General features: G+C 41.9%; 1 protein-coding gene across 3 annotated transcripts in view; it reads right to left on the bottom strand.

Moving 5' to 3' along the window:
- The window catches only part of SIN3A (SIN3 transcription regulator family member A), a 35,072-nt gene that overhangs the window by 11,223 nt on the left and 7,718 nt on the right, over positions 1-16,131 (bottom strand). For all 3 annotated transcript variants that reach the window (XM_019504446.1, XM_019504445.1, XM_019504444.1), the window contains exons 5-15: positions 15,236-15,487; positions 14,454-14,606; positions 14,004-14,162; positions 12,534-12,623; positions 10,766-10,884; positions 8,734-8,944; positions 6,313-6,429; positions 5,339-5,577; positions 2,464-2,647; positions 1,654-2,227; positions 873-1,042 (exon numbers count right to left, since the gene is read on the bottom strand). In XM_019504446.1, the coding sequence (XP_019359991.1) occupies positions 873-1,042; positions 1,654-2,227; positions 2,464-2,647; positions 5,339-5,577; positions 6,313-6,429; positions 8,734-8,944; positions 10,766-10,884; positions 12,534-12,623; positions 14,004-14,162; positions 14,454-14,606; positions 15,236-15,487 (2,268 nt within the window). The remainder of the gene's footprint in view (positions 1-872; positions 1,043-1,653; positions 2,228-2,463; positions 2,648-5,338; positions 5,578-6,312; positions 6,430-8,733; positions 8,945-10,765; positions 10,885-12,533; positions 12,624-14,003; positions 14,163-14,453; positions 14,607-15,235; positions 15,488-16,131) is intronic.

The raw sequence follows: 16,131 nt of genomic DNA, 5'->3' as shown, positions 1-16,131 counted from the left end.
GTGGTGCTGTCCCCTTCCTTGGAGGTGTTTAAAAGGAGAGTGGACAGACACCTGGCTGGAGTCACCTGATCCCAGTACTCATCCCTGCCCAGGGCAGGGGGTCAGACTCGATCTAATAGATCCCTTCTGACCCTAACATCTATGAAACTATGAAATAGTTACCCTATAAATATCATTTAACAAGTTGTCATTTTATATAACCGATATGAAGGAAAGGTGCAGAGCACAGAGTTATGCAGCATGTAACCCAATAGGAAGGGCTTGCTAATCATCTGAAGGTGGCTGGTTGGAGGAATTAAAAAGAAGTCAAGTGCTAACTAATCAGGTCCCAGTTTAAAATCAAATGTTGGCTGCCTTTTCAATCCATTGTGTCAAAACAGACATTGATAAATTGTTTTTTACTTTAATTTTTACCAAACCAGGACCTAACCAGCCATTTTTAGATCAAAACTATTTTTTAACAAGTTTTGCATTGCCCTTCCAAGATTTTTTTAAACAAATGGCAATATTACTTTTGTACATTCAGTGTATCAACTTCTTTTGAAAAGGCAAAGCAAGCTCAGAGGAATGATATATGCATCTTTGAAGAAACTGAAGGGAACAAATAAAGCACCACAGGTACCCAAGGGCAGGATATACCTGTAAACACCTTGAAATACTGATCTATTTAAATACACTGTAACTTACCCTTTTTGTCATAAGCCTTGAAGAGCTAAACAGGGAAATGCCCACTGTCCCTCAACTAGCTTAAAACATCTAAGTAGACGCAACATTCTCAAAATTCTCTGTAATCATGGAGAATGCCCTCTCTTACAGGAAAGTCCAATCCCACCCACTCTCTTTGTACCCCAGGAATATATAATACAGGTCACCTGTCTAACAATGCTTTGGATCAGCTTGTCCATGGTAAAGGCGATGTAGGCATGAATAGTGAACATCTCACGCAGCGAGTCCTCATACTGAGATGAGTCCATGTTGCCATCTAGCAGATTCCGCACCATGTCCAGAAAAGCTGGGTAGTAATCCTCCACATCAATATCCACTACAGGGAGAGAGCATGCAAGATGAAACATGTTCCAACTCACCCGGGAAGGGCTGTTCCTACAAGCCTGCTCTGACTTCTAGGAATGACAGGGCCATATGTCTAGGGCCTGTCTTAGTTTGACCAGACAAGCCTGTGAACAACAAGAACGATCTACAAAGGAGGAATAGAACTGTCAAATATTCAAAATGATTACTTTTAAAATAAAGTTACTGACAATTTTGTCACCAGTTCTCTGTGCTGACCTCCTCTGAGGCCTCTTCCATAGTAACTCTCCAAACCAGGAGGTTCTCTCCTCAAAAAGCATTAAGCATATGTAGAGCAATGACTTCATTACAGCTATAGCTTGTGTGAACAACCTGTGGCTCTAATGAAGTCCTTACTACACACATTCCTTCTTTTGGAATTTCAGTAGTGACTAGAGGCTTCAACAGGTATTCAGGCCCACTGTGTTAGATGCTGTACAAGTACACAAGAGGCCATCCCTGCTTCAATGGGTTTAGTTTTAGCAGATTCTCCAAAGCCCTAGGAGACTGCTTAAACTTCACAACCACCATAATTCTTGCCCCAGCATCCCTTCCCCCACAAACCCATGCAAGAAGTGTGCTTACTGGGCTCCTTTAGTCGCAGCTGGATGGCAGGGCTGTCACTCTTGTCTCGTTTTATGCCTAGCACTTCCCGCTCCCACTCCCTTTCCCGGTTCTCTTCTTCAATTTGCCGCTCAGCTTGGGTGCAAATCCTCAGCAGCCGTAAGCACAGGATCTGATGCAGCCGCATGAATATGTACCAGTTGTTGTTGACGTAGAAGAGGTTATACACCTCATCCATGCCCCGCAGCTTCTGAGCCGTCGTGTTGTTGAACATCAGTTTGGTTTTTGGAGGACTGCCGCCAACACCATTGTGCTTTTTCGCAGCCCCTGTGGCTTCATCCACATCCATTTCCTCCTCCTCCTCCTCCTCCACATCTGAGAGCTCACCTCGCTGAGCAAACAGCAGGTCTGGAATGAAGTGATACATGATCTGCTTGATTTTGTACTTGTCCTCTTTCTGGATTCCTGTCTGCCGTTTTACATGGTGGATGATGAGGGAGGCAGCATCCTCCAAGATTTGCTTGTCTTCATAGGCCAGTGATAGGTGCGGGCCTGTGGGTACTCCGGCATTGTCTTCTGAAGCTTGTTCTTGCCTCTGAGGTAGAAAGTGCAAACAAACAGCACAAGTCATTTTCATACAAGCAATTTATCATGTTTCCACGAGCTTTTTGAAAAGCTTTCCCAAGGAGCTAGATTTCCTCTCTCATTACAATCCTTAGCCTGACTACCTACCCCAAGCAAACAAAAGCTGAGTCTAGAGAAGGGTTGAAAGTAACTGTTCAGAGCACAGGCAGTTGAAGGAAGGAGACTATCAGATAATCATTGCCTTACCTCATCATAGATACTCTCAATCTCATTGAGGAGACTCTTTGACCTCAGGACCTTGGTGTCGTTCTGTTTGAAGTTGATGCCCTGGTGATCCAATGATTTCAGGTAATATTTCTCATTCTGCTCCCGCCAGACTTTGTTGAATCCTCTCTGGGCTTCTCGCCACTCTTCTTCTTTCATCTTTAACCTTGCAGCAAAAAATAGCAAAAATAGGAGTTAAGAAGTGCACATATACCATACTGATGAATGCTTGACCAGGACAGAGTAGGTAACAAAGAAAACAAGTCTTCCACCCAAGATCCATTATCCACTGAAACACCACCACTTCTCAGAAGCTGTGGTTGTATGACCTCGTTAACTAGGCTAAAGAGGACATTCACCCCAGCCTTTCACTATTCCATACAGCCTTACCAGAGTTCTGAGAGAGGGTCTAGGTTTACTGTGATACTCCAGGATTCTACAGCACAGAATCAAGATGCAGCAGTCACAAATAGTTCTGCAGTCTTATAATCAGTTGGTCAAAAGGGTCCCAGGTATTTGAAACATGTTAGAAATAAGCACAATGCATGAGGATTTAGCCACATGCTGAGGACTGCAAAAGTCTCAAGCTTCTTGCTGATTCATCTTCATATATTCCTTTTACATGATCCTTCAGACATACAAACAACTCTGAACTGTCACCCAGCCTGTGTCTAGCATAAAAGTCAGTCAACCGTCACCTCAGAACACATGCACTGTAACCATCCTCATCCTATTTAAGAGAAAATAATCACAATGAAAATCCTCCATAGCCTCTGCTTCCCATGTGGAGCCAAACAAAAACCTCTCTCTCTCCTCACTGAGGATTAAACTACTGCATTTTTCATTTAGGTGACAGATTATTTTTCTGACAGACTAGAACTCTGCAAAAATGTAGGTCACTGAACACTCCAAGTGTCTGCACACACAGATGCATCTCACATGGCAATCACTTTTCAAAACAGTATCACTGGCTCAATCTAGCTTTTATACCACAACCATCATGCAGGTGTCTGAGAGGTTCCTTCCCATAACAATTTTCTCTTGTTTCGTTATATCTAGTTCTTGGAATATATCCCTCCTCAGTAGAGTCACTCTTTTATATGAGACTGCAAAAGTTTAAACATAAAGCTAGACTTTGTGAGGTAAAGTAGGAATCATCTGTGTTTAAACAATAGGATGATAATAGCAAATGGGACATTTTGATGCTATTATAACAAAGACTGACCACCTACTACTGCCCTGCTAAGAATAGTATTATTCTTGCTTCCAAATTATTAAAGGTACAACAGATAGCAAAAATACAGAGCACTGCGATTCCAGCAAAACACTGCTGTAGCATCTTGCTGAGTAAAACCAGAACTGGCCAGGATGACAGCAGATACGAAGGTTAGTTTATATTCATTCACAGATTGCACTCTTCAGCTAGTGTAGTTGGAACATTCAGCACTTACTTCACTGAATAGCTCAGTGCATGCATTTTCCTTTACAACTTCCTTATCCAGCTCACTGAGGACAGTAAAGGAAGAGGAACTCGGTGGCATGTCATGTCCAAAAGCAAGTGGCATGCAAAACCACTAGGGGACTTAGTTCTTATTCTGTTCTACTCTCACTGTCCTTTAGCATGAAACATAAAAGCCAGAGAAGTTTGGAAAGTCTGGTGTTCAGGGTTGGAGACATGGGTGCTAGTTCTGCACAGATGGTACTAGAGAACAGGTTTAGACATACTGCCTTTCATTTTCACTAACTGGCCCTTTGTTCATGAACAGAGATACAGGAACATCGGACATGTTTTTGTACAGTTCTGTAAAACCAACTTTTGTATACCCTCCCAAACCTATAATTTAAATATTAGTGATCACATCTCATATCAGTCTTTCCTTGCTCATTTATGAGCCCAGTTCTATTACCACTATGCCTTTCTTGCGATAGGCTGACCAGAATTGGAGATTTTCTTCTGTTCTGTTTAGCATCATTGATCCCCGCAATGTTTTCAGGATAATTTTATGGACCACATTTTTCCTCCCACAGAAAACCGTGCTTCTGCCTGTAGCTTACAAGCAACAGGTCAGCAACTTTCAATATAAGAATTTTACAATTGCAGGTTCTGACTTAGCTTCCCCTTCCCCAAATTTTCCCACAATGGTAATTTTTGGTACAATGCCTGTTCTACAAAGGTTTCCAGCTTAAGTTAATATATTAACATCACTATCACTCAACAGTTTGATTATAGTTATTTCATGACTTCATTTCTGAGGATTGCAGAGGAGTAAGTCAGTAACCTCTCTTGTTATGTAGTTTAACGCTACCTATTTTAGGAAGGAATCATCCAAAGTATTGACAAACTCCTTCTCCATGCCTGGCCCAGTTGCAACACTTTACAAATAGGTAGCTGAAGACACCTATTATGACTGGTCCAATTAATCATCCCTGATTCTACCCTCAATATTGTATATTTAGACCCTTTCCCCAACCAGGAACTTGTAACTTTGACTTGGAATCTACTTCCAACACAGACTATCATTTGAGTCCCTGATCAGTTTCAGAGATTAAATGTGTTAGGGGTCCAACTCAGTCCTGCCGATCTCATAGAAGTTGTCCTCATCAGAATAAAATGCAACTCCAGGATTGCAAAGGTTCTTGCACTTTCAGTGTGGTTGGTGTCATTTTTGCTTTCATATTTCTAATTGGTCATTATGAAATTACTATAACATTAGAAGTATCAGCACTCTGCAGATTGCCCCAAAGAGGCTGAGGTCCTGAAAAACAGAAACTATATGTTCTTACAAGTTTGAATAGTGCCTGGCCTGTTGTGAGCTTTACTAGAATACAAGTATATATGCCAGGATGCAGGAAGTACCTTTTCAGCACAATGGGAACTGCAACAGATGGATTCTTTCTCAGCCCATCTATGATGTCAGCTGCCTTGTCAGCATATATCCTCTGCAGGGCCTTGCGGTGGATCACCTCTGACGTGCCACCTAGAGTGTTGTCCAACCGGAATTTAGCTTGCTCCTCAGCAGACAAGCGAGAGAGTTTCTTCTGGATCGCCTCTAGGACTCTGATTGTTGCCAAGTTGGTCTCCAAGACAACATCCAGCTGAAAGATATGGCACATTACTCTATGAAAACCAATGTTTAAGGGATAGGAATTCTTGCTTCCCAACACCTCTGCAGTATTGTGAATTCAAAACAAGGCAAATTCAAAGCAATGGTTTAATATTTCTGTACTTGGTTGTTCTAACCTAGTTGTATTGCATGTTTTCTATATAATACTGCATCTATCCACAAGAAGTTGAAGACTATCAAAATGATACCTTTAGGAAATAAAAGACATTTTTTGTGTGGGTAGCACACAATTGACAGTTATACTACAAAGAGATGCAACAAACCTTAGCATACAGAAATAATTGCTGTACTGACTTTCACTCCAAGTAGTTGTCAATCATTTAACACTTCCACTGCAACAGTGTTCAAATTATTAAACACAGAAACTTAAATTCTTATGTACTATGTGGGTAGTAAATGGTAAAAAACATTAATGGTAAAAAACACTGACAGTCAAGACTTTCATTTGCAATGACCTGAGCAGAGGAGTGGTGACAAAGCTATTAAGATAGAAATCAGTGGGTAGGAGGTAGACGGTTGATCAGAAGTCATTCACATTTTACTTCTTGCATTTGAAAGGGTGGGTAGGGCTTAACTAGAAGCCATGTAAAACACCTATCCTCCAGAAGACCAGATTCTAAGCAGCAGCATTTAAGCAGTAATTGTGTCCATATGGCTCACTAGTTCACAGAACTCCAAACTTCAAGAAATGGAGAAGAATATCTACCTCAAAACGCTCATCTTCACATCTGTAGATGTGTTCTTCATATTGTGTTTTCTTGGAGCTAACAAAGGTGGAATCTTCAGACCATGAAGGGAAGGAGACCCAAGTATCATTCAAAACCTGGGAACAAAGGAGGCAAGGTGAATGAGTTTCTCTCTAAGGTATCATAGAAGACAGATACCCAAATTTCTATTACCTCATTCCTATGTTTAAGGCACCTAGATTCTTTACAGCCATTTACTGCCTCTTCCTTGGTAAAGAGGCTGCTCTGTGCATAAAATAACCCCTTAAGAAGGATTCTCAGGGTGCTAGAGCAGCTTGAAGTGCCATGAGAGTCTATTAAGGATCTTGTGGGGTGCCCCACTACATTAGGTGTGCTAACACCTACACACATCACAAGATAACTCATAGATTTTAAGTTGTAATCTATAGCGTCAAAAACATTCTGATATTCAGTGGCCTCTCCGAGTTCTTTGCAACAGAAGAATTGCTTTATTATTTTTCTGTAGTCAAGAAAAAGTTAAAACTAAAAGTTGGCATTTTCCAAGGGCTGCCTTAAGTATAAAAAGGTGGAGAACCACTGTCCTATGGGTCCTCAGGAAGGTTGGAGATCTCTCTTCTCTCAAGGGAAGTTGAAGAGAAAGATCAAAGAATCCTTTTAATATACTGGCTTTGGATTTATTTGGCTGGCTGAAATAAATCCACTATACATACAACTGTTTAATGATGCTAGGCAGTTACCATGTTATGGTAAGTATAATTCATTGTTAGAAACCCGATGGCTTTTTTTCTATTTAAAAAATGCCACCTCCCCAAAAAAAGTGTAGTTAGAAACTGAAAAAAAAAAAAAAATCAGCCCAAGGTGCTGAAATAAAAATTTAAACTTCTATCTGGTGACAAGCTCCTGCAGCTTCTATAAACACAAACAGAAGCAGTTTTTTCCCCAACCCCCTGAAAACCAGGCTACTAAGGCTGTGCAACAGTTCAGTTACTCATTCAATTCGGAGGAGATTCAGTGTGATTCGGCAGCTGAATCTCCATTAAATCGGGAGACCAATACAAAGTTCTGAATTGATTCAAAGCCTCTGAATCAATTCAGAAAAGATTTGGAGAGCTTTGGAGATTTGGGAAGTCCCCACTCGCCGCTGCAGAGAGCTGGACCCAGACTCTGTGCTGGTAGGTAAGGGGCAGGGGAGGTGGGAGGGGACCATGGAGGGACCCCTGCCAGGCCCCATTCTCTGCCTGCTCCCCCAGCCCCCCTGAGCACCCCCCCAATCCCCTCTCACTCTCCCAATCCCCCCTCCCCCCCATGGCTGCCCTACCCAGCCCCAAAGTCCTGGCTCTTAAAAAAAAATGCCCCACACTTACTAGTTGCTACAGCAGTCATCAGGGCCTTGTGGCACAGCCCCCCCCACAGTGGGGCAGAAGGGGGCAGCAGAGATTACCCCTTGCCTGGCAGGAACTGGTTAGTGCGGGGCTTTGTTTTTGTTTTGTTTTTTTTGAAGTGCCAGGATGGGCAGCCATTGATGGGACTGGCAGAGCAGGCAGGGGATGAGGCTTGTTCGATTTGGAGATTTGGCAGCAGCTGACTCTGAATCAAATTGCTGTCCCCCAAATCGGCTAAATCTGAACCCAAAACAAATACTAGCAGCTTTGCACAAGCCTACATATGGATTTGTGACCCCTGCTTTAAGGCAGGCAGGTTCAAGGAATCTGGTCCATCTTTATGGACTTGGCACCAGACCAACACATTAACTGTAGGCCAGCGTTTACAACTGCACCATGCAGCACATCCTTTAGAGACTTTATGGCACAGTTTGAAACCTTAATTGTTTTGAGGATGCTGTTTTAGCTATCTTACTATCTGCTACTCTTATAACATTTAAAAAAAGGAGGAAAACTCCTCTTTCCCACAATTCCATATAAACTACTTGCATTGACTAGTAACAACCCTCCTTCCATTCTTTGTGGTATCATTAGCAAACCTGAAACTTGCCCCTACAGTGTAATATAGCAAATGTATGTTGAGGTGCCCCAGAATTTTTACAACCCTCAAGGGAAGAGATTTAACTAAGCTCTGAGGTTTCCCTCATCCCCAACAAATGCTTTTATCCCTCTTGCGAGGCAAGAGAATCTTAACCAGTATGCACCACAAGTCCCTGCCCATCCACATGAGAACCACTGCCTTTCCAGGTCTAGAGGATGACAGTCACGGTCACCACAGAACACAGCAAGGACTGAGCCCAGACACTGACACTTCCTCTCAGGAGACCAGGATTTCAAGATAGCACACAGCTGTGCAGTTAATTCCCTTTATTACCCTCTTCTACACCACCTACTAGTTGTTCTGGCCCAGCTGCTTGCAGAGAGATTGCAAACAGGCTTCTCCCAACACACAAATTCCTCTGGTTCAAAGCTCCTTACCTCTTTACACAGCGGAGTCCGCCCTGTACATTTGGGCTGCTGGTAACTCTTAGGCAAGGCTCTGTAGCTGGAACCCAGTCGTTTACAGGAGGCATAGTCTATTTCCATGGCAATTCCCTCTGTAGCGCGCTCCTTGGGAAATGTCTCCATATGAACAGACTCTTTGTAACCCAAAAAGTTTTTAAACCAAGTGAACAGTTCTGGAAATTTCCTATAAAACACACATACATGAAAACTGTAGCTGCTTACAAGTCAAATCCCAGTACTCTAAAGTATGAAGTAGGGGCCGTGCTCAAGAGCGCTCCTAGAATTCAGTGTGGAGACAGAAGACCTTGGCCACTCAGTCCCACTAATTCTCTACACTTGTGCACATTCATCAAGACAAACCATTCTGCTTTTCCAGACTGCTCCTGCCTTAATTCACTTTGTGGAGTTTTTATGGTTCCTTTGCCTCTTTATTTGGTGATGGGAGGGAAGCTGCTAGAACACTCCTAACGTGCCTTATCAACAAGGCCTCATTCATCCATATATGAGATATGAAAGACTACTGAGATATGAGGGTATATCCATACCCTCTCACTTAAAATGAGCAGGAGCACACTGCAGTGTTATCTACAGGGAATCTCCCAGATTATTTAGGCAAAGAAGCAAAACCAATTTGGTGGGTGCTAATACTCAGCAGACAGAGGCATTGAGTAAAGAGAAGCTGTGAGAAACAAATCTAGGACTCTACTGAAAAAAAAACCCAGCTTTTAGGAATGAGTCTATCAGCACCAACGCTTCCACCAATACCATGACAACCAACTATAAATCTAAAGAGGACACAGGCCAACATGAAAACATATAAAGATATTTCACCCCTTAGATTCTGCTTGTGGAAAACATAATTTGACTTGATTAGAGACTAAAACATGCATCTGTTAGACTCCCATCTTCTCCTACAAAGGGGACCCTTCTATGCCTGTTATCAGTGCTAACTGAATAACTGCTCATTTAATGCATTTTTTGTTACATGAGAGAATGATAAAGTTCAACTCTAGGATAATAAAGTGATCTTTATTATACCTTTCCTGATATAGATACTCTCTTATAGCTCCAGATACATAAGATAGATGGGAGAAAACAATTTTTTAGAGTGTTTTCACTGATTTAGATCTACTATCTTACCTTTTTTGGCTAAAATTAATGTCTTAATGACACAACATTTGCCTAGTTTCACTGAAGACAAGGACTGCAACCTCTTCCAGGGAGTGTCTCTAGGCTGTACAGCAGTCCACACAATGGGGGCCCTGATCCTGGTCTTAATTTGGGATCTTCTTGTCTTTAGTTCCCTTTCTGACATGTACATTAATTCTATTTAAAGCAGTAAGGAATGTTAAACTTGCAGCCCCAAGCGGACGTAAAAATAGCTAGCATGTGTACTTTACACACAGGCCTTACTATAAACTGTTAGCATGGAATTATTTGGTACACTAGCAATGTCCCAAGAGGGGTCTGTAGCTTCTGCCTTTACACCTGAGTAACTTAAAGTTCTGGTCTCAGTTTCTGTATAAAACTTGACCTGTTCTCTCAATGACCTACTCCAAAAAAAGCTCTATTGCCAATTCTTTGATGAGAATGGTCAACATTCATTACCCTTGCTCAGGCTGGGCTAGAAGAGATAGGCATCTCAGAGAGGAGCAGCACTCTGTTCTCACAGCTGTAGGGTATTAGCTCACTGATGTACAAGTAACACCCTGCAAGCATTTAGTGGACAGGTGATTAAATGAACAGTAGTGAACACAGACGCATCAAACAATGCTAAGACTCCCTCTCAGTTACACATATATCATGCTGCAAGCAGCTCAGGAAATTAAATGCCCAGTTAGTTCCTAGAGCTATAGAGCTCTGGGAGCTAGTTGTACATACCATGCACAAGACATTCTTTTCCTTTAAACAGAACTTACTTCCCAATATACAAACAGATTAGATCCCCACAGACCCTCCCAACAATGATTACACAAACAATTGGACTTGCTCAACCTTCACTTACCCCAAGAATGGAGAAACTAGCTGCACAAGCTCAGCACGGGAGATGACCTCCTGGTTAAAAATAACCAGACAGCGAAGGAAATTTTCATATGCCTCTGTACTACGCAGAGCTTTTCGGACCTTACAAATACACAGGGAGGAGGAAGAAAATTAATACAGAGCTGGAAATGAGTGAGGTGTGCCATGCCTTCTTGGGCACAGTCTACTTAATAGTATGATCTCCAGCTACTGTTCTGCACAGATACTACACATTCAGGCAGGATGTGGCACTTTTAGACCTGGGGGATGGATACAGTTGCCTTCAAATGCCTCCATCTTGTTCAAGGACAACTGAAGGCTAGAGTCAAAGAGGACACAGGCTGGAGGAGCCTATATAAAACAAATCATAAATTAATATTGTGTCTCTGGCTCTCACTTATCTGTCCATAAAGTGAGAACAACATTTGATTGACTGATGCCATTATTCTACTGAGCAACCCATGTGAAGTGAATAATCAAGATCTCCAAGTAGGAACCCTGAAGAAAGAGTTAAGTAAAATAAGGGTCTACACAGAAAAACTTTGGCTAGAAGTAGTTTATGAAACACTGCAAGTAGAAACGAGACTGGCCTTCTACTCTTCTGCTTACAGAAGCAGAAAGAATAACGCAGCCTCCATTCTCTCTGGGAAGTCCAGGCAACACAACTATCTATTGCAGCTTAATTGAAAGCATTTCATACTACAGCTCCAGCACTGCTTTTCAGCTTGCATTAAAATCTCAAACTTAGTTTAGTAAGCCTCCTCCTCTCCTTTAGTAAGGGAGGGCTGAATCAGATTCATTTTAGCACCATTACCTTCCCCAGGAGAACAGTTTGCAACTACACATCACATGGAGATCTATCATGATCAGAGGTTATTCATCATTACAATTCAAATTCTATTATCAGGATTTCTACATTTACTCATGGTAACACCTACATGTTCTTCAAGTAGTACACTGGCTTTCAGTTACCATTAGCCAGCCTTCAGTTTGTTGCTATTTGTGCTACATCAGTACGGAAAAACAGGATGGTGTCACCATTGGTAAAAATGCCAATTTGCTTTGGGACAGACACTCCCTTCCAAACAGCATAAAAACTGAACATCTCAGGAAAGAAGCTGAAGTACTACTTACACACCCACACTGCCAAACTGCCTCTATCTAACCAGCAACAAGTAACTGCACAGCATAGCATGCGCCCCTCTTACAGAAATACTGCTTAGTCCACTGCATTGTAAACTAAGTTCCCCACACTGTACGGAGCTGGTCAGAGACTGAGAGTGCCAACCCAGCAATGCAGGCCCACTGTCTCATCAGTAACATGAGGGACCTGCGGGTATGGGGAGCTGTACTGCTATGGACAGATTACTGTTCCTTCATATTTCTGTATACTATTAGAATTGGCAGCTATAACCTCTGACAGTTACGCTCTGCTGCCAGGCCCATCTCCCAAAGGCTGTCAGAGGTAGACAAAGAGCCAGAGATAGACTGTAGGGGAGAAGACACGCACAGCTGCATGAGATTTAAAAAATTTTTAGAAGTTTACAATATCAGATTTAAAGACCAGTGGATGCACTTATAAAAGTTAAAGCCGAAAGAAATATTCTTGGGTAAAGGCCAGAGATGACTTTTCTGTTTATATTTTTACTGGAAACAGATTTGCAAGGGTCATGAATCAGACATTTGAAGGTTGGGAGCAGAGTGATGACAGGGGACCCACCAACCCAACTTTTCAAAAATTTGGCCCCTACCTTCTCAAAGAACAATGACTCTGTCCCCCCACCATGCTTGCTAGCTTCTGCCAATGACTGATCCTTTAGGCCAAGCAGCTTTGGTTTCTTCTGCAAAATGAAGAGCACAAAAAAAAAAAAAAGAGAGAAGAGGGAGAAAGAGAAATTCAGATGCATGGCATTTTATTTTGCCTGTCTATCGCACACGTTTCAGATTGCCTACCACATTACGGCCTTTCAAAGAGTACAGTGAAAGATTACATTCGAGTTGCTATCCATCTACCTGTCTCCTAAAATTGAACCATTCGTTTCCCCCAACACTTCCTCCTCTGGATTTTATCTGTTAGCCTTCCACACGCTTCAATTTTTTTGCCATTTTTATCATCAGAACCCCAAGTAATGTTTAATCCATGTAGTTAACTGCAACATTCACAGTATGTAGTATACCTCTTCACTGTAGTTACATGAAAAAGTTCAATGAAGACAAACATACCGTTATTTGTGCCAGCACTTTTCATCCAACTCCTATTTTGTACCTCCACAGATTTTCTGCATCTCTCTACCTTCCCTGGGTCCCTCCTTTTCCCACCCCACACCAGCCATTCTCATTCTCAAGGAACCAACCATCATTAGGTGAACACAGGTGAGATTAAATTGCTAAAGAGATGAGTGCTGTGCCTTTTCTTCCTAAAGCAAGACACCGTCTTCCAGACTTTTACAAGCCCAAACCTACATAAAAGGAGGAGAAGGAAGGGACGGCAAGCTTTTCCCTAAAACCCAAGCACTGAAATACTTTGCCATCTTTGCTCTACTGCAGCCTTAACGCTACAGAAATTTTGGTGCTTTTTGAAGAAAAGGCCTGACAGACAGCAAAATCCCTAGAGCTATCAAATTACAACAGTTATTGTAGAAAGATGAACAAACAAGAGTCCAATGTTTCTGCACCAACTTTTGATTTAACACAAGAACCCCCGGAAACGACTTGGTTTTTCCTCGTTTACTCTTATGCATAGCCTGAAAACAATACTCCATGTTAGGAGGAGATAGAGGCTGACGGAAAGCCTTGTCTACTTCAAAATTAAAATTTTTCAAGCCTTAGACAACGTATTTATTTTACAAGTTTACTGAGCCTTCTTCCCACTTAAGTGTTGATTTATTAAAAATACTAATAAACATATTCCTGTGAATTCTGTAGCAATAAAACCTGATAGAAGTGCTGTTCATCTTTCTGCAGTAGTAAGCACTGTCAATCTCTGGTTACAGCTTGTCCTTTGCGTGGATGCTTTTATGTCCTGCACTTAAAATTCAGGCTTGAAAAATTTTAATTTTGAAGTAGACAAGGCTTTCTGTCAGCCTCTATCTCCTCTTAACCTGGAATTTGTGCCTCAAAAACAAAACAGAATGTAAAACATTCAACTCTACTAAGTTTTCACAAGCTGCCACCACTTCTTAAAATAAAATCATCAGTGGGTGAACAGTGCATGTTCTCACCTTCACTGGAGGGGTTGCTCCAGTTCCCGAGTGCCGTCGGATTTGACAGCCATTTTGGTTGGGTCTTTGCTGCTTATTGTTGAGCTGGGGTTTCTTGACTGTGCCACCATGGTCATTTCTTACAGACTCAACTTTCTCTGCAGTTGTCTTACTTAACAGCTTATTTAAGAGAGAACCAAACAGACATGATTATCAATGATCTGATCTTGTGGTACCAAGAAGGTGCATGTGTATCCCTTAGCTCTAACAGACCAACACATTTTAAAAAGGGCAATTACAGTTCTAAAAAGAGATCTAGGAATCAAAGTTAAGGATTTATCAGCAGAGAATGTGTTCTCCCACCCTGGCCCTTTTCCCTTTTTTAACAGTGTACTTTTCTCAACTCCACTTCCTCGCAGAACCAGATTTTTAAGTATTTATGCTCCATCTACCTATTAGGGTAAAACTCACCACGGAGCTGTTAGCATCTGGCAGAAACTGCCCAAACTCTGAGAGCAAATCCTCCTGGTTCTTAAAGAGGCGTGCCACCTGCGCGTACACCTCCTGCTCTGTCAAAGCCGGCGTGTAGTTACCTCCTGCCTCCTTGGCATTCCGCTGCTCTTTCTGTCACAGAAAGGGGAAGTGTAAGAGCAAAAGAAACAAGAACTATTACAGCTACTCTCACTGGTTTCTGCTCTCCTTTCTCTGGGGAGCAATACTTAACGTGACTTAAAACATTCATCTTGTAGCCAAGGGAAGTCTGCATTTGTTACCCCCGCACTTCCAGCTGAAAAGAGACAGAAGAATAAAAGATAATATGGCTGATGACTCCTATAACAATGAAAAATCATTCCAAATGCTCATGGGCCAAATGTCATCAGACAGGCTTCAAACAGAGAAATGTTTCTTTCCCTCCTTCGCAGTACCTTAGCCATATTATACACATTACCCTTCTGCCCCATGTTCATGGGCATATGGGCCACGTAACATTACAAAAAATTATCCCTTATTTCAAATACTTGCAACTGCAATGACCGACCTAAAATGAGAAATCAGCATTAACTCATACAAAGTAAACTGATTTCAAATACAGAGAACCTTCTCACTGGCTGGTCGCCTTGTAAAATATACTTATTATGCTAATCACCTGTACATACCTCTCCCACAAAGCTCAAGCACAAGATAATTTTGTGCATCAAGGAAAGCTCAGAAGAATCTGTATGGTTAGAACATATTGACAACTATCCACTAACCTGATATGTGTGGAGGATCTCCAGGAAGGCCTTGTAGATGTCTGGTTGCCCCTGGAACCGATTCTTAATTTTGTTAACGTAGTTGATGGCATGATTAAACTCAACTGGCTGATTGTTCTGCAGGGATGGGGTGGTTCCAAGAGAGATTGTCACAGGTGTATGAGGCTGCACAGGTGGAGAGCGTGGCGATGCATATGGTGGGACTGGAGGAGTCTGCTGGCTGGCTGGAGTATGTGCCTGCAACTGTGATGGCTGAGAAGAAAAGACATACTTAGTTTGTCTGAGAGATCTGGGTCAGGGAAATTTATTCAGATACCTAATCCCATCTAATCCTAGGAAGAGGACAGAGTTTTAGAACTCACAAAAATTAGTTACATGCAATATCAAAAAGAAGACAATATGAGGCTAACAGGGAAGCACCTTACAAAGGGTCTTTTTCATCATCATGTCTCCAATCCAACCTTTCTGTATGGTCTGTTCCTAACATTCTATACAGGTCACTGCTTCTGGTATTGGTGTTCCCAGATCTTGTGGTGTGCATTGTAGTGAGTACCTCTGTGGGACAGAAGCTCTCATGCTTCTCCACAACATGCTTTCTCTTAACCAATGGAAAAGCCAAGTAGGGTGGAAAAATTCTGTTATTACTACATGTCCAGTGAAACAGTCTCCACCCACGTATTCTAACGTGGTATTCATGCTTCTTGTATTTAACAGAGCTGTTAAGACTTTTAGAGAATGTTTTTCTGATGATGAAAATTAAAAGAGACTGAAAGTATTCACTCCCTCACTTCCAAGTGCATCTTGATAAGCAGCTCTCTTAAGAGAACATTTTGTAATGGTCATCCCAGCAGGCATTGGGGGGGGGGGGGGGGGGTTTTTTTTTTTTTTTTTTTAAA

This window comes from Gavialis gangeticus, unplaced genomic scaffold, assembly GCF_001723915.1.
Source record: "Gavialis gangeticus isolate Ggan-Ray unplaced genomic scaffold, GavGan_comp1, whole genome shotgun sequence".
Taxonomy (NCBI): domain Eukaryota; kingdom Metazoa; phylum Chordata; order Crocodylia; family Gavialidae; genus Gavialis; species Gavialis gangeticus.
This window is presented reverse-complemented; position numbering and strand designations above follow the sequence as displayed.